Below are 21,752 nucleotides of genomic sequence, written 5' to 3'. Positions count from 1 at the left end.
CACCCGCTCTCATTTACTCCCTGAACACCGCCCCCTGTGCCAAAGTGCGGTACTACAATACTATATCCCCCATAATACTATTCTTTAAGGGGCCAGGCTTGGCCGATAACACTTTTTGTTTTTACTGCAGACATTCGGGTTTCAGATCAAAAGACGGATACAAGACAACAGTTCAAAATTCCACATTTTATTTCATAGTATTTAAATGTTGATGTGTTAAAGAGAGACCAACTACTGGTGCAGTTAGCAAGAGACATCGAACAGGTCGGCCAAGGGTAATGAACAGCAGTTGATGACAATCATTGTCATAGCTGTGAACTAATAGTCAACTTTTGAAGGGCCGTGGGGAAGTTATCACAAGCCACAGACCAAGAGAATAAATGTTGCTTACAGGCTTGGGGTTCTCTGACATTTAACAGTGAACTGCACTGGAGTATTTATATGTACATTACAGTATTTCTTGTGGCCTAATGTATTTCAGTTGCCTTAAAGCAGGGGTGGGCAAACTCAGTTCTCAAGAGCGAGAGTCACACAGGTTTTGGATGTTTCCCTTCTCCAACACAGCTATCCATATGGTCAGCTCATCAGCAAGCTCTACAATAGTATAATAATAAAAAATCCAGTTAATTGCAATCACAATAGTATAATAAATAAAAAAATCCAGTTAATTGCAATCAGCTGTGTTGGAGTAGGGAAACCTTTAAAACCTGCAGGACTCCTGCCCCCTGAGCACAGAGTTTGCCATCCCCTGCCTTATTGTCTGTGCAACGGTCACAGCCACCTGACATGGTTCACTAGTTAAAGCTGCCTCAACCCCCCCTCCTAATTTTGTAGTTGCTTAAAACCTACATGAATGAATCATTGTTATTACCCTCACAAAAAGTGGTGAAGTCAACAGTCGGACACAAAAGTTTTAAACAATCCATTTATCAATACAAAGACACAAAATAATATCCACAAAATAAAAATGTACTTTAAGCACTAACGTATATTTTCGAGCAACCTCCTAACATATGACTAGAAACTACAAAAAAAAGAAAAGACAAAAGCAAATATTCTGTATCTACAAGTTTGGAGTAGTTACAAGTTGTCATGCAACTTAAAAGCAAAGTCTGCACCACGCATGAGATTTCATACTAGTGGTTTTATAAATACAAAACTAAAATGACAAACATGAGATTATCAATCCTGTGAAACATCCCACCAAGCATAGCCAATAACTCAGTCTGATCATGAGCAACAATGAACCAAATATGAACAAAGAGCACAGAGGACATTGAAGAGAACAGGTGAGGTAAGCCATCAATCACATTCGTCGGAGAAGGTTGGAGGCAAACATGATGGAGTGGGAGATGGCGCTCTGATATTCCACACAAGCAACTCAGTCTATCTATACTGGTAATTTCCGCTGGAATCTCCCTTGTTGTAGCTTCCAGGATTGTGGTACTGAGTGTGGCAGGTGCTGAAACCCTGGCTTTCGCCGGCACCCTGCGAGTTGTAATTGGACTGGTTGTTGAAACCTTCCCAGGGAAAAGCGCAACAGGTCAACTCAAATGCAACAAATTCTCCAGTCATTTACTTTTGTGATTGCCGGAGGCAAATTTAGTTAATATCAGGGATTATCAAGACTTCACTCACCATCATAATTGTAATCTTGGTTTCCTCCAGCACCACCAGTCACCTGGCTCGGGTAGGCGGTGCTGTAAGAGTATCCACTTGCACCTCCCTGGTGAAAATTCTTCTTCGCCTGACCATAGCCCTGGCCATATTGTTGGTTATAGCTTCCCTGGCCGGAAGCATTGCTGCCCTGGTAGCTCCCTGTAGATGCACTATTCATACTCGAAGGAGCCTGAAAAGATGACTTCCCGCCCCTGGTGGGTGGTTTCTTTTTGGGCATTTTGGCAGCAGCCGTGGTATTGTAGCCATCATCAACACCATAGTATGAACCATATGAGCTTTGTGCCGATCCCTGTGTTGTACTGGCCGAAGTGCCACCTGAAAGGCCACCTGACAGCCCACCACCTCCATTTGCACCACCATTGTTGTAGTAATCTGAGAAATAACAGTGTGACAGTTTTTAAACAGGCAGCTGGCAACATACAGAAATTAAATCACACCATGTAAGAATGCAGTAATTAAATGGAAAAAATCACATTTATTTAAAAACAAAAACGTGATGGAATTTTCTATCTGGAAACATTTATGATAAAACCACTCTTAAAAAAAGAATCATGCATTCAGTGCAGCCATGGTTGAATAGTCCCTTTTTTTTTTAAAGCCCCATTTCATTTGCAGTTCAGGAGTAATCATGGCAAATGTACTATGGTGTATTAGGGCCACCTATAAAGATATATATATATATATATATATTTTTTTTTAGAGGGGGTAACATTCCGAGAAAAAACTCACAAATTAACGAGAAAAACTCATATTTGCGAAATTACAAAGTGGCAAATTTGCAAGAAATGCACTTGCAGATTTACAAGAAAATCTCAGAAACTTGAGAGAAATACAGTGTACTGGGATGTTTGTGACAATACCTTTCGGTCGGGTTGTCAAATAAGGAGATAGTAATTGCTTTAGCAGAAATTTTACTTTGAAGTGTTGGGTACAAGTCGCTAAATTGACTCATTCCTCTTGCATTTACTTAAATGTTTGCTAGTTCTTGATTGGTTAGTGTTAATCAACTGATAGGAGTCTCCATCCTGCCTTTTCCTTTTTTCTATTAACCACCAACAAACCTTCATGTTATATAGCTTCCTGGTGGACAAAATCCAGCTCCTCGTCCAGACCAACTCGCTAGTTTCTGATTTTTCTCTCTCGCAAATATACAAGTTTATTTCTCGTAAATTTATGAGGTTTTTGTCTCTTGCAAATGTGTAATTTTTAATGTCACAAATCTGAGTTTATTTCTCGTAAATTTGTGAGCTTTTTTTCTCGGAATATTACACCACCTATAAAAATACGTGGCCCTAATACGCCGTCGTACAAATGTCACAAATGAATGTGTATTATAAAACTGTTCCTCCGTGTTGTTGAGTCAGCAATATGTAAACAGGAAAAAAAGGCAGTCTGTGTTAATGTCTCCATTGTATTGTGAATCCCTTTATCCACTATCACAAAAAAGGGGCGTCTTCTAAAATAAATCCAGCTTGTCCATGCAGATGTTTGACACATCCACATTACAGAAGACGGTGACTTATGGTTGCATGTATGCAGAGGCAGATCATCTCGCCGAGGCTGCAAGTGGACTAACAAAATAGGGTTATCTTTTTTTTTTTTTATAATTCCAGGGGTTGCAGTCGTAGAGTTGAAGGGAGTTCTGGATGCAGCTGGAACACAACTGAATTTTTTTGTCTTCTCTACTATATTTTTTTTGCTCATTTTTTTTTAAGCTTGGGAAGGATCTAATTCTGAAACTCTTGGAAGCCAGAGAAGTCTGAGACAAAGTCACCTAAAAAGTGAGACAAGGCAGAGAAGGGGGGAAATGTCAAAATTAGTTTTGCTTATTGGGAATTTGTTCTGCCTTAAAAGTAGCAGTCAATTGGACTCATTGAACCAAATTGTATTCAAAGTGACTTAGTGCATGTTTTTTTCCTTTTAAGATTTCCCCCCTCCTGTCACACTCAGGAAGGTCAGTCCCCAGAAAAGCTGCCAAAAATAAGAGGGGCTTGGAGGGGGGTGGATGGCAGGATGGGGCATAGGATATGGTTTGGAGACGTACTGTATTTACAAAAAGTAATATGAGATAAAGGTCTTAAACAAGTTCACAAAATGTCACTTCTTATTCACATATTTCTGCATGAGATGTGAAAAGTATTGCACATACATAATAGTAGCACACAGCAGTGTGCTCAAACTCAGACTGAAACTTAGATTTCTCACATTGTAACAGTGACAATTCAGTAATAATTATAAAAAAAAGAAGAAGATAGGAACACTTACTGTATCCAGACATGGAGTTGTTGCCATAACCATATGTCCCGAAGCCTGTCGAGTAACAAACTATTAGTCAATTGCGACCAATGAGGAAAAATAATTGATGTTGTCAGTAAAATCAATGGTTCTCTGAGGAATTGATTCCCAACGGGCTGTTCAGTCACATCGATTTTAAAATAGATTGGGGATGATTAAATGTGCATCCAATGTTGGACTGTAATTCATATTGGACATTGGCTCATTTTAAAACTTGTACACTTGTGTTTTACTTAAATGTGCAGAAGTCTCGCGTTGTTGCTATCGCCATATGGTGATTAAAATGTGTATTATTTATGGAGGATCAAATGGGACACAAACTCCAGTATGTGATGGACGTGATTAAGGGCTTGCCTTTGAAAATGTGACAACTTGACAATTATTAGGTGAAAGCATTGAGTGCCTATTTTAATTTGTGCAGTTTCTAATTTCCATCCATCCATCTTCTACCGCTTTACCAGCTCAGTGACCTTGTGGTAGAGTGTCCACCCTGAGACTAGGAGGTTGTGGGTTCAATCCCTGGCCGGGTGATACCAAAGACTATAAAAATGGGACCCATTGCCGCATTAAGGGTTGGAATTGGGAGGTTAGATCACCAAATTATGCCAGAGTGCGGCCCCTGCTGCAGGTCACTGCTCCCTCAGGGGATGGGTCAAATGCAGAGACGAATTTCGCCCAATTTAGGTGGGTGTGACAATCAGTGGTACTTTAACTTTTATCCGAGGTCGGGTAGTGGGGGCAGCAGCTTTAAGAGGGAAGTCCAGACTTCCCTCTCCCCAGCCACTTCAACCAGCCCCACCGGCGGGATCCCAACTTGACGTTCCCAGGCCAGCTAATAGACAACGTGTCCTGGGTCGTCCCCGAGGCCTCCCGCCCGGTGGGACATGTCCAGAACACCTCTCTAGGGAGGCGTCCAGGAGGCATCAGAACCAGATGCCCAAGCCACCTTAGCTGGCACCTCTCAACGCGGAGGCGCAGCCGCTCGACTCTTTATTCCCTCCCGGATGACTGAGCTTCTCACCCTTCCCAAGAGCCATCTTGGCTGCCGCCCAGCCCACTATGCACCCGACCCCTTTGGCCACTCACATCAGTGGTGAGCCCATGGGAAGGGGGACCCTGCCTCTTCGGGGTGTGCGCCATGCGTTCGCCAACGAGCCCCACCTCGAGGCCTGGATCCATTGGCACGGAAGTGAGTTTGCAATTAAATTTTTTTAATTGCAGAGAATAAATTCCTGGTCAGTTTACCAATTATAATCTGAAATGCTCCTGCAAGCATAACTACTGTATTTATGAGTTAGAATGACAATATAAATGTTTTTGAAGGTTAATTTGGATAAATACATTGAACGGTTTTACTTTTAAAAAATTGGGCTGGACTTAAGACCACAGAAAAAACTATTTTGCAAAGTTAGACCAATTGAGAACCACAGCACTATGAGTAGTAAAAAAAAAAAAAAAAGCTGCTTTACCTCCTTGGCCACATCCCCCTCCGTTATTGAAACCCCTTCCCCTTCCACGTCCTCGTCCCCTGCCTCTGCCCCTGGGCATAGTGGCATCACCAGGAGGTCCCATCATGCCATAGCCTTCGTTGTTCTGAATAGGAAATCAAGAACAACATTGCAATTTGCATTTTCAATTGCAGCAAGGACTGAGATTTTTGCTTACCATTGGAGGTCCCTTTTTCTTTTTAGCCACTTCGGTCATAGAACCCTCAGGGAAGAGCTGCTCCAAAGCCGCCAATGCTGCGTATGCCTTGGCCACTTTCTTGTTGGATCCGGTCCCCTGGAACTTTTGTCCATCAATTTCAACCTCCATAACGAAGCGCTTGTCATGGCTGCCGCCAGTCTCCGACATGAGTTCATATTTTAGGCCGCGGCGCTTCTCATTCAGCTCCATCACCGGGTTTTTTCCGTGTTTGGTCAGGATTGGTCCCTGTTGACGGGCGGCCTGAAACATGAGAGGCCGGTATTGAGTGTTGTAGTATTGGAGCATTTTTAAGAGTACGAGTACAGAATTATCGGCACTGGTGCATCACTACATGGACATGAGTTCTGTACCTCTGCAGCATCAGTAGAATCTGTGTTGAGGGGTCCTGTGAGCACGGGAGAAATGTCAGCGTCTGTTACTACTGGCTTCACATCCTGCATTGTGACTGGTACTGTGGTTTCTTCGGTTTTTACAGGCTCTGGAGTTTTTACTTCCACCCCTGTGGGTAAACCCATGTCTTGTAGCGCCTAGATTTTGTATAAACAGATGCATTGCACTTTAGTACAAAAACAAATCAAAAAAATCTGTGGGCTTTGAAGTGGCACTTTCCATTTTCACATTCAAAATAGTCTTAGGTTAAATTTCTTTACAATTGATGTAAACATTTTGGAAACAATATCAGCCAGCAACTTGACCCATTAAAAGTTTGTGTCAACTGACCGTACCTAAACAAACGTGTCCTGAGCCAACTCACCTTGACAGCTACATGTAGCTTGGCAGTCCGTTTGGAAGGACCGGAAGCCTCAAAAGTCTTGCCATCAACTTCTACAGCCATTGTGAAGACGGGAACATGAACCGGGCCGGTCTGGGATATCAGCTTGTACTGGAGACCCGGCTTCAGTTGGTTGAGTCTCATTAACGCATTCATAGCCTGGGGAGGATCAGACTTCTCCTCTGCAGCTGGTGGGCATAGGACAATGAGATTTATTTATTGTAAAGCATGTCTAACAAGACTATAAATTCAAATACGTACAAGACGTATAAACGATCAATCAAGGAGAATATAGACAAGTAGTAGTTTTATTCAATTCAACCCATGAATATAAAATACAGTAAACAGTCCTAGCACAGCTCCTGCCTGTTGTTCGGGGAACTCACTTTTCAGTTTGCTCTTCAGCAGGTTGGGTGACTGACTTGATCATTGCATAACCTCCCACTTCTCTGCCTTAAAAAAAAGCTTGCTTTTGTTGCTATTGCAGTATGCTTCTGGTTATTGTCCATCTGCACTGTGATGCACCGTCCAACGAGTTCTCAAGCATTTGGCAGAATATGAGCAGATGATATTGTCTGAAAAACTTCATAATTCATCCTGCTGCTTCATTAGCAGTCACATCAATAAATACAAGTAGTTCGATTTCTTTATTCATCCACTTTTTGAACCACTTATCAATTCAATTCAGACTATTCATCCCCTAGGTTCAATGAAGAAGCAGCAGCAGCTGAACAGCATCACATTTAATAGAGTAGAAAATAAGTGAAAGTATATTAATTATACACACAATATAAAATACACAATGTGGGTGGTGGTGGACTGCAGCAGCTGCTTACTGGAGACGATCATCCAGGTGCAAGTGAGAGGAAAGTTGAGTAGCCTGAATGTGGGGCTGCATTGTGTTGAAGGCTGATGAGAAATTAACAAACAGTAGCCTGGCGGAGGAAATAGTAAGTTCCAGGTGTTTGTGAATGGACTTCATAATAAAAATGTTTGCATCATTGACGCCTCTGCATCCTCGATAAACAAACTGGAGTGGGTCCATCAGGAGGTCGGTTGCTCTGATGACGTACTGTTTTATGATCTTATCTATGGCCTTCATCACCAGCGAAGTCAGGGCCACTGGATGAAGATCATTCAGTCTTCGTTTGGGGTGATAGGGATGACTGTGGTAGTGTTTCCACACATGGGGGATGTTGTGACTGTTGGAGTGTTAAAATACTCAAGAGACCGGAACACACCTCCTAGTTGCCCTGCCTCAGGACTCGGCTGCTTATGTTTTTAGGGCCGGGTGAGCTCCTCTCCCTGTTCACAGAGGTGATCCCCTGTGGGGAATCTTTCTTCCACTTTGCTTTCGCACTCCATTTTAGCAGTTTTTATTTGACCTCCTTTATGTCTAAGCAGTACGTGATGAAAATCCCCTTCTTTTTATTAAAGATTTCCTTGAACTCCTTGGTGATCCAGGGTTTATTGTTGGGGTATATAATAAATGTTTTTACAGGAATAATACTGTCCAAACAGAACAAGGTCTGATGCCACTGTGTCATGAAACAACCCTTTATGCCATTAAATTTTGTCCCCTGAAAATTCTGTAACAATTCGGTGTATCAATTTTATAAACAAATGATACTCCTTATGGGGTTGTAACAGGAAATAACCGAGAAGCAATCACTTATATCGAATCTAACAAATGAAAGAACACGCTCTCCTCCACAACCAGAGGAAAAATATGACTACCCTTTTCTGTTCTTTAGTAATCAGCAATATAATATTCTAGGTAGGTTTTATCAAATGTTTCTCTCAAAAAACTTACAGAATAAGCTTTTTGTGAAACGCAAGAAACATTAAGCAGAACAGTGCTTATTTATAGTGATGCTAATATTTTCGCATCTGAAATCTTAATAGTGGTTGCATTCGCTAAAACTAGTTTAAGGAATGGCTTTGATAGCAAAATAATGTATTTACCGGTATACAAGAAACACAAGCCTTGAGCAACGCTAAACCACCAGAATGGTACTCACCAGAATGACACGTCAATCATGACACCTCAAATGTATCTGGCTGTTCACATGGCGACCAAGATCCTCGTCATACATCAAAGCTCTCTGCTGTGCTTTATCACATTTGTGACACACATGTACTTCTAAGTTTTTTAACTGTTGGGGTGTAAAATGAGTCAGCATCCAACAAAAACTTCCACCATTTTCTTACATTGAAGCGCATGGGTGAGAGCAAACTGGGCAGATCGCAAATCTAAAATGGTGCATCTCTGCCACCTACTACCAGTTGTGCCTCAAAGCTAAAAGTCTGACGTTAAAGCACCTCATAGTGGTGGTAATGCCATGATATGGGCATGTATGCCTGCCAATGGAACTGGTTCTCTTAATTATTGATGATGTGACTGCTGACAAAAGCAGCAAGATGACTGAGCAATATTATCTTGCTTATATTCAGCTTCAGAACTCAATGGATGGTGCTTGACAGTGGAGATGGCCAATGACCCAAAAGTAGGTATGTTCAATATCACTTTTTACCAGACCGACACCAGTCCACGTATTCATCAATACCGAGTACCAATACCTGTAGTACATTTGATATCACATAATGACAGTATAGCTCCAACTACTGCCGTAGAGGACTTACTCCATGTCAGATTTTCTGTGCCTTCAGTATCCGTGGTTGGTGTTAGCCTCCATGAGTACTCAATACCTTAAAATAAGTTCTATATTAGCCCAATACCATACTCGCTCAACCCTGCCTGGAAGCATACTGCGAAAACAACTGGGTGTTTTTTAGAGGAAGTGTTTTTTAGAGTAAAGAAGTGGAATGTTCCCAATGGCCAAGTCAATCAGCTGACCTGAATTCAACTGAGCATAATTCCACTTGCTAGAAGACAAATCTGAGGAAAAATGCACCAAGAACAAGCAGGAAGTGAAGATGGATGGAGTAAAGGTCTGGCTGAGACTAAGGCTACGTTCACACTGCAGGGCGTGATGCCCAATTTGGATTTTTTGTTAAATCCGATCTTTTTATGTACTGTTCACATTACAAAAACAAATGCAGCATCTAATGTGAACGCAACGTGCCCGTGATGCGACTCAAATACGCAAAGAGCACACGTCGAGTGACGTACACCACAACGACGACGTCACTTTGCGGTGTTCACAAAAGTAAGTATTGTCCCAACTCGCAACGTTTTAACGCCAGCCAAACCACTGAGGCAAGCGACTTATCAGTGTCATTTGCAAATTTAGCTGTGCACAATGCACGCTACAGATTGGTGGACTCGCGGACTCGTTACGCAGACGTGTTAGGAGTTCGAATCATATGTCTTGTCTGCATACATTATGCAAAATCAGCTGTGCACTCTTGGTTGGTCGACTGTTTTCACGCTCGCTCCTGGTTGCCTGCTATCCTCGACTACAAAAAAATTGGCCTTTATAACTGACAACTTTCTTTTTAATTAATGGGGAAATTTTTTTAGATTAAAATAATCGATTCATTGTTTTATGAATTCAGTTTGAGGGTATTTATAGCCAAATAGGGCAGATTTTTTTCCAAATCAAATAATCGATATCAAATCAATTTTCCTTTTTGAGCATGATATCGATTATTTGATTTAAAAAAAAATCTGCCCTATTTGGATATAAATACCCTCAAAACTGAAGCCGACTGTCTGTTGTTGAAGCACAGCTTCTTCGTTTCACGGAGGTCTTTAGAGCCAAAAAAGTGAGAATTGTGTCGATGTCCCAATATTTATTAACCTGATTGAATATATCCTTACAGATACTACACACACCTCACCACGTAAGTCTAGTAAAAGTAACTTACATTTCTTTTGTAGTTTTTTCTTCTTCTTATTGGGACTCTTGTCTTCAATTCCCTCCTCTTCCTCAATGGGCCGTTTCATCGGTGGGGCATATGCGGTACTGGGTGGGATTTGCACTGATCACAAAAATGTGTGTTTGGGGGAGGGGACAAGTTATTTCACTTGTATTTGAAAGTATTACAAAATGAATAAAATAGTCCTCTAAGTCTTAGCTACAGAGTTTGTTTACCTATATAATCAATTGGAGGTCCAGGAGTTTTTTTGGGTATCTTAGAAGGAAGCGGATCCATTCCAAGCACTTTGTGAAGCTGTCCAAAGGCTGACAGCCTTAAGGCATGCTATAAGAACACAATGAAGGGTAAAGGTTCCATGTTGTGAATATGCTCATCCCACAGGATATCCTACTTACTTGTGCACTCAATGTGATGTCTTCTCTCTGTTGGTAGTCCAAGTGACATATAGCATCCGTGGGCTCCTTCTCACAAGGATCAGCGATTCCAGCTGCATCTATAGGAGAAGAGAAACTGTATTGATCCACCTTTGACATATTGACAATGAGCAATATAATTACTCAGACAAAAGCTTACCTGGCATCAGGATTCCTGAAGCCAGACATTCTAAGACTCTGCGCAGTGCTTCTCCTGCCATCATGGGCCTGTTTCCTGTGCCAATGGCTTTCTCACAGATCAGCTCCAATGGCTACAGAACATAGGAGATTCTTAATTTTTAAGCATCTTAATTAAACATATATAGTCATACATTACTTGCTAAAAACTGTCAACACCGCTCAGTTTCAAACAAACTATGGTAGTCTAAAACTGCATTAGAGCAACTATTTGATTTGATTTATAATGAAACCCTGCTATATCTTGCTTCATAATTCACAACCCAACTGTATTTCAGATTTTTAAACGATTATTTTCATGGGTTTTTACAGTATGCAAGCAAGTCTAAATTTAAGTCAATACAACTTTATTTATATAGCCCCAAATGACAATAAAGGTTTACATATGGAGCATGTCTCAAACCACACTCATCACTTATGAAGAAACCATTTAAATTTGGAAAGGTTTGCCATCAGTATAGAACCACAGCACGCTTGGTACCAATGAGCTCAACTGGATGGAGATGTTGCTAGAAAATATATGCATAAAGCAAATTTTTTTCCCTCTCTCTCCAAATTATAACTACTTTGCTTGTTGGGGGGAATGCATTCCACAGTAAACAAGTTCAAGTATGACTAATAACGCTCTTTTTTAGGAAGACAGTTATAAAACAACACTTTAGAATGGTAAACTGCTTCTTATTACTTGACTAGACTACATCTATACAAGTGACAGACAATATAGTGGTATGAAATAAGCATCAAATTAAAAAAATGCAATAATGCAAACACTACTTGTACAGTCATAAAATTCGCTATTTACATCGCCGAAAAACATATATGGAAGGGCACAACATTGAGCTAGGCGATATGGGCCACTCCTTCCGCAATTTTTTCTCACAATTATTGCATGATTTTTTAAGAATATCGTTTTAAAATTGCCAGTTCTTAAGCATCTACTGACAACTAAAGAAATAGAGAGTAGTTCAACAAATGAGATTTCAAGTACAACAAATGTAGAATAAAACACTCTCACCCAGCCAGAAAGTGGGGTCCATGTTGGGATACGGGCACACAGGTCTCTTAGAACCCGAATGACGATCACACAGGAGCGCAACCCGTTGGCTCTGGCCTGAGGACACGATAAAGGAGGGGGGCACGGGGGATGACAAGCAAACGGAGTCAAACAGAAGTTATGACAGATGGAACGAAATACAAATCCATATAAAATTAAGTTTTAAAACAAAGCTACACAGACTATAAGACATTGGCGTATTCATTGTGAAAATATTTTACGGCAAAGTGAAAACAAGTTTTATGACCCATACTCAGATGTGAGTGATAAGTCAACTGACAATGGGGTTTATATAGCACTGTGATCCAAAAAATAACACATTCAAATCATGATTGAGCATCAACAAAGAGGACTTCAACGTAATTGAAGCTTTAAATGAGCCAGCCGTGTGAACCACTTTAAAGAAATGGAGAGATTGTATGTTGTCAGTTGGGTAATGCTAATGTCAGTGGAAGTTACGAAAAAGGGGAAAAAAACACACACGAAAAGAACAGTAGTCAAGGTGCAATATTCCTGATGGATTTGGGCACATTGCAACAAACAGAGCAGGGAAAGATGGGGCTAAAACTGCTGGAGTAATGAAGCGTGGATTGTTAACATAACCAAAACACCAGACAGACAATAGTATAATAAACGCTCAAACAACAAACACTTTATCCAAATTCTCCATTGTATACAATATTTCCTGTATGCAAACATATTTTACAGTCTTATCTATCCAGCTGGCAAATGAGACATCAAAATGCAGATACAAATTTTTGGGGCATAGATGTGACGTTTGTTTCTCTTTAATCCGCATTGAGAAGTGCTCGTTAATACGGATGACTAAAAATGCGACAAATTCAAGAGAATTAAGCCTCATGTTTGCATAGAGGAAATATCACAAATTGTAGATAATATAGAATGTGTGACTTGTAAACACAGCACACTTTCTCTTCAAAAGCGCTACATTAACTATGCCTCGCTTGCACAACAACTAGGTCTACTACTACTAACTAGTATGGTAATTATAGAAATATTGCACCTGGATACCTGGTTAGTCCCAAATGCCCATGTATTTTTTACTTATATGACTCGAGTAGCTTTTAGGATAAATGAATGCTGACAATTAAACAGCTGTGAGATTAAGAATAGAACTGAAATAGCCTTGCAGATGATCAAGTAGCTAACTTGAGAACATTGCAATGGCAGAGTTTTCAAGTAATCACTACAGGAAGTACACTCCATAAGAGACATTCAAGATAAATACAAGTGCCAAACGAAACACGGAAAGACAAAAAAGTTGAAACTACTTTTGTTTTAGAAACAAATAAAGACAAGATCCAAACCTGAAACCACTTAGCGTGGCGAAGAGACGCCAAGGCAGTTATGCATTTCTGCCTGTCCAGAGCATCCGGGGGATCGTTGACTGATAGCGTTTCTATTGGCAGGTGGAATAAGAAGACAAGGTACAGTTTGACCAAGGGGAGTTCTGTCATCCGGCCGGGGGAACACAGGCAGCTTTCCCAAACCACAGGCACAAGAGGAAAGGGGAGGGGAACTCCTCCACTGGAGAACCACCAAATGCTCTTAACCTCCCGAGGTGATAAGGTTTTGCATGTTATACGGCAGGAACAAAATCCACTTTAAACCAACTGGCAATAGTAATGTAAGGCTAAGTTGGCATTTACACATTTAAACGTGTATATGGAAGTTGCATTTCCATGGTTGCATCAGTACTGGGCTTTTTTCTGAGATGGTCAGGAGGTAGAGCCCCTCCCCTTTGCCTCAATACTGGGTACACTGCACTTTGCCCCTTCCGAGACAGAGAGCGGCCAGTTGGTCAAAGGTCCAGCGTCCCTAAAATTGACAAACTAGAAGGCTTGACAAAGAGAATCAGAATTGGAACCACAGGTACATGTTATCGGGTACACAAAAGGTGGGTATCAAAACAAGTCTGCACTGCAGCAAAACTGATGGCTGACAAAGACCCAAACTGGGGGTCACCATAAGCACAGGGTTGCAGATGAGGCCATGGTTTAGCGCCTCCGGAAATCTTAATCCTCATTTCCACCAAACGGTGAGGATGCATTCCGTACGATATGCACTTGACTGTATTTAAACAGAAAATATCAGTTGATAAGTTACAATGAATGAAAAGGAAACAAAATAATTAAAAATATATAAATGGAGGATTCAAAGTTGAAGAACTACTATGTACTACAGTGTTTCCCACACCAAGTAAACTGGTGACCACCCAAGTAGATTTCAAGAAAATCTAATAAGTAGATTTCAAATCTGTGGGAAACACTGTACTGCATTTTTGCTTTAGTGCTTACTCCTTTTTTTAGTTTCACGCCATCATGCTGGTAAACTGGGATCAGTGTCAGATTAATTACCTGTCCCCATCCGGTCTATATTCTGCTCAAACTTGACTGGAGTTCACATAACCCGAACCACGCTAAAGTTAATATTACCGATTGGTGGAAACATGGCTCCTTTTTTTTTTTCATTTAAAGCTGCGAAGAGATTGAACAACAAGAACACTTGTTGCTGCTAAACTACTATTAAAGATTGTATAAAGTCAAGTCAAATAGGTGAAAGCCCAATGATCTATGGGGGCTGCATGTGGAATCCATTTCTTCTTGTCCTTATCTGCAACCCTAAGCTCTTCCTGCGGAGAAACATTGCAGTCAAAAGCCCACCGCTGGATTAACCAACCAAGGACAGTTTTACGATACCTTGTGCTACTCATTTTTGCTGCAATGCAAACCGTTCAGTAATGATAAAACACATGCAAACAAAGTGGTCTCTTTTTGTGTTTGTTTAAATTCTCAGTAAGCCTTCATTTCTTTAGTGACCTTGACCATAATGAGCGAAGACAAATCCATGTCTTCAGCACTCAAGAAAGCTACCTGCACTATACTGTATATTGGGCCATCAAAAATGTACAATTACATTACATGGAACTATGAGAGTGTCTATAGAGCTATAAGTATAGCACAGTTTCATTATGTGACAGTGTATTCTCATCCCCTAGCTCCATTGAAGGCCCAATAAACAATATCATTCTAAGAAAAAAAAAAGTGGCAGTCCTTGTGGGCCTTACCGCCAGCAGCAACCTTCTCTATCTCTTCACGAACTAATGGGGACGTCAAGAGAATGGTGAGGGTAAGAGGGGGCTCCTTTGTGTTCTTGATGGTAATGCTGGCCTCTTGGATGTGCTGGCTCACAACATACAGGTCTTCTGTGACAACCTGCAAAAAAAGATATTGACAATTTCACTCTTTATCCACATGGTTCACCTTATTTCTTCTTTCACTTTATATTATTCAGCATCTGCGACTGCATAAGCTGATGAACAGATGAATAACCATTTGATGAACAGATAAACAGCTGATGAAAGAAAATTAGCTGGTGACCAATGCTTACTGCAAGTGTTTGAAAATTGGTCTTAATGTAGAACTTTTCAAAAACAACACCAGTAGTGTCTCCGCTCATATGCCCAAAAAAAACCCAGTTGTCTGAGTAAAGGCAGGATATTTACATAAAGTGTAAAGCACTTGCATCTAAAACCCCTATCCCACTGAGCTGCAAACGTTGCGTTTCGTCAGGGTTCGGAAGAGGTCGCATTTGTGTTTGAAATTAGTTCATTAATCAATTAAGTTAATCACTCTGGCACCCATGCACTATAGCGCCTGTGTTCAGGCAAAGTGTGCTCTTCTTGGAGCAGCACATGCAAATTTCAAAAATGAAAAACAAAAAGATAGCTTTGAGACATGTGCTGAACATATTTTCAAGATTGTATTTCATGTTTAACTAATATATAAATGATATAAATATATATAATCATAGTTTGAAAATATTAGCTCAAAACTCGCAATATTTTGGATAATATCGTCTAAAGAGTTATGCAGATGCATATGAATGTGACAATTCTTCCGACGTAACTATTTTTACGTACATTCTGAGAGTTTCGTTCTAATATTCGTTACTATGATTAGCATATGTCTGCACATGTACTCATACATTTTGGTGACAATTAGTCATGGTTTTTATTCACATGCCACAGTAATGAGACCGGTTGCACACACTTCCGCAATAAATGCCTTTTTCCCCTCTCTTTCTCAAAGGGTAAATATGAAACCTGAGATGGGTAAGAGTATTATCTAAATTACAGCAATACCTGACAACATCATACGCATTCTTATAGCACAATACACCAGAAAACTATTCCAAAATGAACAGGGCCGTGTTGCGTGCAAAGAAACCCTGGCAGGCCACAGGGCTAATAAAACGCTGGCGGAAACTCTGTATTTGTATGACTGTGTGAAAAGGGGTTGTTTTAACAAATAAAGCTCTGCTCTCACCTTAAGCTGTGTAGCCAGGTTGTCAGCCACCTTTGTTAGCAAAGTGATGGTTGGCTTGTCCTTGCAGAGGAGCACCAGCTCAAGGTCCAGATCTCCCTTCAAAAGAAGGCCTTTGGCCACAAGGCCCACCCTCATCACGCCACGCAGGGTGCGCGTGACTTGTTCTTTGTGCTCACTGTAAACATGGGGAAAGTCAAGCATGTAGGAGGCAAAACCGTCCTTAAATTTTAAGATTTAATTTAAGTAAATCAGTAGACACTCACGTTTCTTTATCAGCATCTGCACCATCACCGTCACACTTCTCTTGTTTATCCAGCCAGTCTGAGACTGCCTTGAGGGCTCGTTCTGTGTGGGACACCATGTTTTGCACATTCTCTAGTTCCTCTTGAGAAGGGTAGATGGCAGAATGCTTGGCCATCACGTGGCGGTCATCTTGCAAGAAAACACGCAAGGAACGATGCCGTAGTGGAGGGGCCTGGAGATGAAAAGTAGCAGAGGTGCGATTTTGAGACAACTACTACACAAAGTTTAGATTCATTATGAAGATAAAAAAAAGTCGGTGATTACCATCTTAGTTTCAGAGATAGTGGCACTATTTTAGGAGCAGCTGGTATGTTGTCTGCAGAGTAGGAAACACAAAGTTAATAGTATTCTTCAACAACATGTTCTAGAAATTTCCCACTGATAAAATGCATTGGTGAACCGTGCGGAGCTTTTCTTTAACAGGGATATGTAGTTCATACTATTTGTGTCAGAGAGAAACAGAGTTTGATAAGGTTAATATTTCTCTTTAACAAAATAAGAATGCATTATCACATATGATTGCTGCTTATCAGAGCCGCAAGGATGTGATGACTGGCTTAATGTGCATGTAAATACTTAATACATCCGCGTAATTCATTTCGTCCTGATAAAGCCGAAACAGCAACAGAACCGTTATGCAATCCATGCACATGAGCTATTATAAGCGACTACATAGCACCAAGCGGCAACAAGCATCTGCAATAATATATAATGACAAAATTGCATGTGATTAATGAATTGAATCTTGCACATGTATATTCAGCGTTTGACGGGGATTTTTTTTTAAGTCCGTGTAGAAACCCCCACAACCTCATTTGCAGTTTAAAAAGGGACGCCATTTTAATTCACACCAGTGATGGCGATGGCTGCTAACGTCAGCTAGCGTACCTCACAAGAATGCAGCTAGCTCATTGTTCGTCGAGGTTCTGACCGAGTTACAATGGGTGATGAACATGTACGCCAACGGAAACGATTTGACTCAAACGCAGAGGGGGAAAAAATCCCATTAAACTATCAAACGTCAACATGCACGAGAAAATGGCACCCAAACGCACCATTATTCAATGAACGTGTTAGCTTAGCATTAAACGTTTATTTCGTGAACAACTCTGCTCACGTAGGAAGACGAGAAAGTACTTTATTGGCGTCCGCAGTTTATTTTTATCGAATTGTGTCTTTATGCTATTCAAATGCTGTTAACGTTTAAATTCGTCAACTTACCCTCCTAGTCGTTTTCTCTGCACACAAATCTGTTTCGGCTGGAAGATCGCCGTCGATTTGTTTTTTTTTGTTTTTTTTTGATTGGACGGCAATGGACGTAGGCGGGTTGATGTTTTCTCCAGCCAATGGGAACAAGAAACGTTTCGCGTGACCCGTATGTCGTCACGTTCGAACCACTTACGTTATCGTTTCATGGCAAGAATGAATACTAGAAGCACGTCGGTCCTTGCTCTTCTTGCTCGGGTTTTGTCTTTTGTCCGCAATTTTTCACCTCATAAAACTTTCATTTGGAACAATTCTAATACAGGTATACTTGTCAGAAACTTTCACATTTGGCTTTTATTTTGTAGACGCCCACATGAAGTGGTGCGCTGTCCGACAATTTTAGTTTTACTTCTGTCATAAGTTGCGTGTGACGTGGTCTTGATCACGGCTAACGTTTCACATGCCGCCGGAGTTGTTGATCAGAAGAAAGCACATGTGAAGACATCATTTATTTTCACTACAAGAGCTATTTCCGCGACCTGCTCGCCTTAACAGAAACAAGCCTCTATTCCAGCTCTAATATTTCTCTTGCACCTCTTACTGATCATAGCCTTATCGCTTTGATTTTAAGAGCTCCACACACACACACACACACACACACACACAAAAAAAAAGACGACATCAAAATATTGGAAATTTAACGCCAACCTTTTAAATAATAGTACTTATTGTGATGGTATAAGATCCATTCTCTCTGATGTTATGTTTTTCCCCAGTAAATGGGAATTCTTCAAATTCAAAGTGAGACAATTCTCTATTTCCTTCAGCAAAAATATTGTAAGAGAACTTCAGCATAAGGAACGAGAACTTGTCCATCAGCTTAACTTTTACTGCAACAAACTAAATCCAACTGAAGAAGAAGAAAAAAATACAAACCCTACTAATAACACTAGATTAAATGTATATTTCGAGGTTAAAGGTGCATTTATTAGGTCAAGGGCTAAGTGGATAGAGGAGGGTGAAAAAAATACTGCATACTTTTGTAATTTAGAAAAAAAGACAACAGCGAAATGCCATAAATTACTTGATGATAAACAATGTTGAAACTGTAGATGACAAATTGATTTCAGCTGAAATATTTAAATTTGACAGCAATTTATTCCTTTAAAATTTTCTGAGCAAAAGTGCTATAGCTTTTTGAATAGTATTAAATGTCATATTCCCAAAATTGATGATGACTTTAAACAAAAATGGCAGAACTTGACCAGACGGTTAAACAATTATCTCTTAACAAGTCCCCTGGTCCAGATGGATTTACAGCAAATTTCTACCGTCATTTTTGGGAAGACATAAAGGAATTGTTGTATGATGTTGTTGCAGATATTTTTTAATCATGCAATCTCCCTCCTACAATGTGTCATGGAGTTACTATTTCCATCCCAAAAGCAGATAAAGTCAAAAGGATGATTGAAAACAGATGACCAATTCCTCTTAGAAATACAGCTTATAAACTTTTTACCTATATTTTCAAAATCCATCTTCAATCTGGTATCACAAATGTTGTAGCAGAAACTCAATCTGGTTTCTTAAAGGGGAGATCAATCCATAACAATATTAGATTGATAATTGATATTCTTGAATACATAGGGAGATGATACAGGATGATGGTTTTATAAATATTTTTTAGATTTTTATAAAATGAAATCTGAATCCAAAATAGATCATGTATAGTCATACCGAATAGGCAAATACATCAGACCAAATGCAAAAGACCATAATCATCTCTTATATAAAATTTTAACTCTTCCCTAATACAAACCCCTCAAGAGCTTGCGACATATTCATTTCAATTCTTGTGGGTCTAATTCTACCATTTTGATTTCAGAGTGTTTATTTGAAGATTTCCACAATAGAAGCATAATCACATTCATGTCACTGTTGTACACAAAACAAATGTGCTTTTTTTCCTACACGCTTGCACATCTTCAAAATGAGGTAAATACAAAGTTTTATGCTTTCTTCTTTGAAGGAGAAGTCAAGTCCAAATTTTTCAATAATATGTTCTGTGCACACCCATTTGTCTAAACAGCATTCTGATTAATATTGTCTTGTGGAGTATTAATTAAGTAATAAAATCCACACACTTTTATCCTTCTTGGTGGCCGTTTTATCACTTGTTGACTAAAAATGACATCACGTTGCCTAGGGGGGGTTAAGCTTGTGAACGTCACATGACCAAACCCAGCAAAGAGGTGAGCTGTAAAGTTCTGCTTAATTCATTTTCCTCACAGACAATATTAACCCCTGGGCGTTATTATAGTTTGATTAAATTCTTGTAATTTTTGCCAAAATCAGGCATTTTCTTTGAAGTGTGATAACTTATGAATATTTTTTTCACTTTCAACCGCTCAAAATGTTCACTAGCATCAGACCTATCTATACATATATAGTTTAAAAAAATGTTTTTTTTTAATGCCCTCTATGGACAATAATAGCAGTATTATGCTAACAGCAAAATTAACTATGCTGTATATATATATATAAAATAATATACTAATTTGAATATTTCATATGACATATTTAGAGGCTTAAATAAGTCCATAAGTCATAACAATAGAATTTTTTCTGCATATCCAGTTTTCACACAATGGCAGTTTTCCGAATAGCACAAAACTCTTGTAATTTTGCCAAAATCCGGCATTTCCTTTGAAGTGAGATAACTTAGTCATTTATGAATATTTTTTCACTTTCAACCGCTCAAAATGTTCAGTGGCATCAGACCTATCTATACATATATAGTTTTTATTTTATTTTTTTAATGCCCCCTATGGACAATAATAGCAGTATTATGCTAATAGCAAGACTAACTATGCTGTATATATATATAAAATAAAAGACTAATTTGAATATTTCATATGACATAGTTAAAGGCTCAAACAAGTCCATAAGTCATAACAATATAATTTTTTTATGCATGCCCAGTTTTTCACAATGGCATTTTTCTGAATAGCACAAAACTCTTGTAATTTTGCCAAAATCAGGCATTTCCTTTGACGTGAGATAACTTAGTCATTTATGAATATTTTTTTTCACTTTTAACCGCTCAAAATGTTCAGTGGCATCAGACCTATCTATACATATATAGTTTTTTATTTAAAAACATTTTTTTAATGCCCCCTATGGACAATAATAGCGGTATTATGCTAATAGCAAGACTAACTATGCTGTATATATATATAAAATAAAAGACTAATTTGAATATTTCATATGACATATTTAGAGGCTTGAATAAGTCCATAAGTCATAACAATAGAATTTTTTCTGCATGCCCAGTTTTCGCACAATGGCAGTTTTCCGAATAGCACAAAACTCTTGTAATTTTGCCAAAATCAGGCATTTCCTTTGAAGTGAGATAACTTAGTCATTTATGAATATTTTTTTCCACTTTAAACCGCTCAAAATGTTCAGTGGCATCAGACCTATCTACACATATATAGTTTTTATTTTTATTTTTATTTTTTTTTTTAATTCCCCCTATGGACAACAATAGCAGTATTATGCTAATAGCAAGGCTAACTATGCTGTATATATATATAAAATAAAATAATAATTTGAATATTTCATATGACATAGTTAGAGGCTCAAACAAGTCCATAAGTCATAACAATAGAATTTTTTTATGCATGCATTTTGTATTCATTTGTTAGCCTTTGGCGCCACCTAGTGGATTTTTGTTAACACTCTCAACACACAAATTCCTCTATTTTCATGTTTATGACTCGTCAAAGAAGCGATTGCATCAGTAATTACGGAAAATGCATTATAACACATCAGGTTTACAGCATATCAAAAACTGTGATTTATAATGGGAGTCAATGAGCCAAAATCGGGCATTATTACAAGAATTTCGTGTAAATCTCTCCCTCCTGTTT

General features: G+C 39.3%; 1 protein-coding gene across 2 annotated transcripts; it reads right to left on the bottom strand.

Annotated features, from left to right (window-relative positions):
- Window positions 1–171: 171 nt before the first annotated feature.
- Window positions 172–17,933, bottom strand: LOC144043243 (interleukin enhancer-binding factor 3 homolog). Of its 2 annotated transcripts, XM_077556615.1 has the most exons (18): window positions 17,836–17,933; window positions 16,879–16,930; window positions 16,575–16,786; window positions 16,312–16,486; window positions 15,051–15,198; window positions 13,291–13,382; window positions 11,924–12,019; window positions 10,871–10,982; window positions 10,693–10,790; window positions 10,513–10,621; window positions 10,286–10,399; window positions 6,437–6,642; window positions 6,033–6,209; window positions 5,641–5,922; window positions 5,445–5,568; window positions 3,946–3,990; window positions 1,639–2,052; window positions 172–1,520 (listed from the first exon to the last, which is right to left on the bottom strand). In XM_077556615.1, exons 2-18 carry the CDS (start codon window positions 16,879–16,881, stop codon window positions 1,387–1,389), a joined length of 2,541 nt encoding a protein of 846 aa, XP_077412741.1. In that variant the 5' UTR covers window positions 16,882–16,930; window positions 17,836–17,933; the 3' UTR covers window positions 172–1,386. The 2 variants fall into 2 exon arrangements, with proteins under 2 accessions (XP_077412741.1, XP_077412742.1); XM_077556616.1 differs by lacking the exon at window positions 172–1,520 and having other exon boundaries at window positions 1,901–3,454.
- Window positions 17,934–21,752: the final 3,819 nt, after the last annotated feature.

This window comes from Vanacampus margaritifer, chromosome 2 (genome assembly GCF_051991255.1).
Source record: "Vanacampus margaritifer isolate UIUO_Vmar chromosome 2, RoL_Vmar_1.0, whole genome shotgun sequence".
NCBI lineage: Eukaryota > Metazoa > Chordata > Actinopteri > Syngnathiformes > Syngnathidae > Vanacampus > Vanacampus margaritifer.
This window is presented reverse-complemented; position numbering and strand designations above follow the sequence as displayed.

Coding starts and splice junctions, on each gene's coding strand:
- LOC144043243 (XM_077556615.1), bottom strand. Junction 10,622..10,692: donor ACATCACATTGAGTGCACAA/GTAAGTAGGATA, acceptor GTGTTCTTATAG/CATGCCTTAAGGCTGTCAGC. Junction 5,923..6,032: donor ATTCTACTGATGCTGCAGAG/GTACAGAACTCA, acceptor CTCATGTTTCAG/GCCGCCCGTCAACAGGGACC.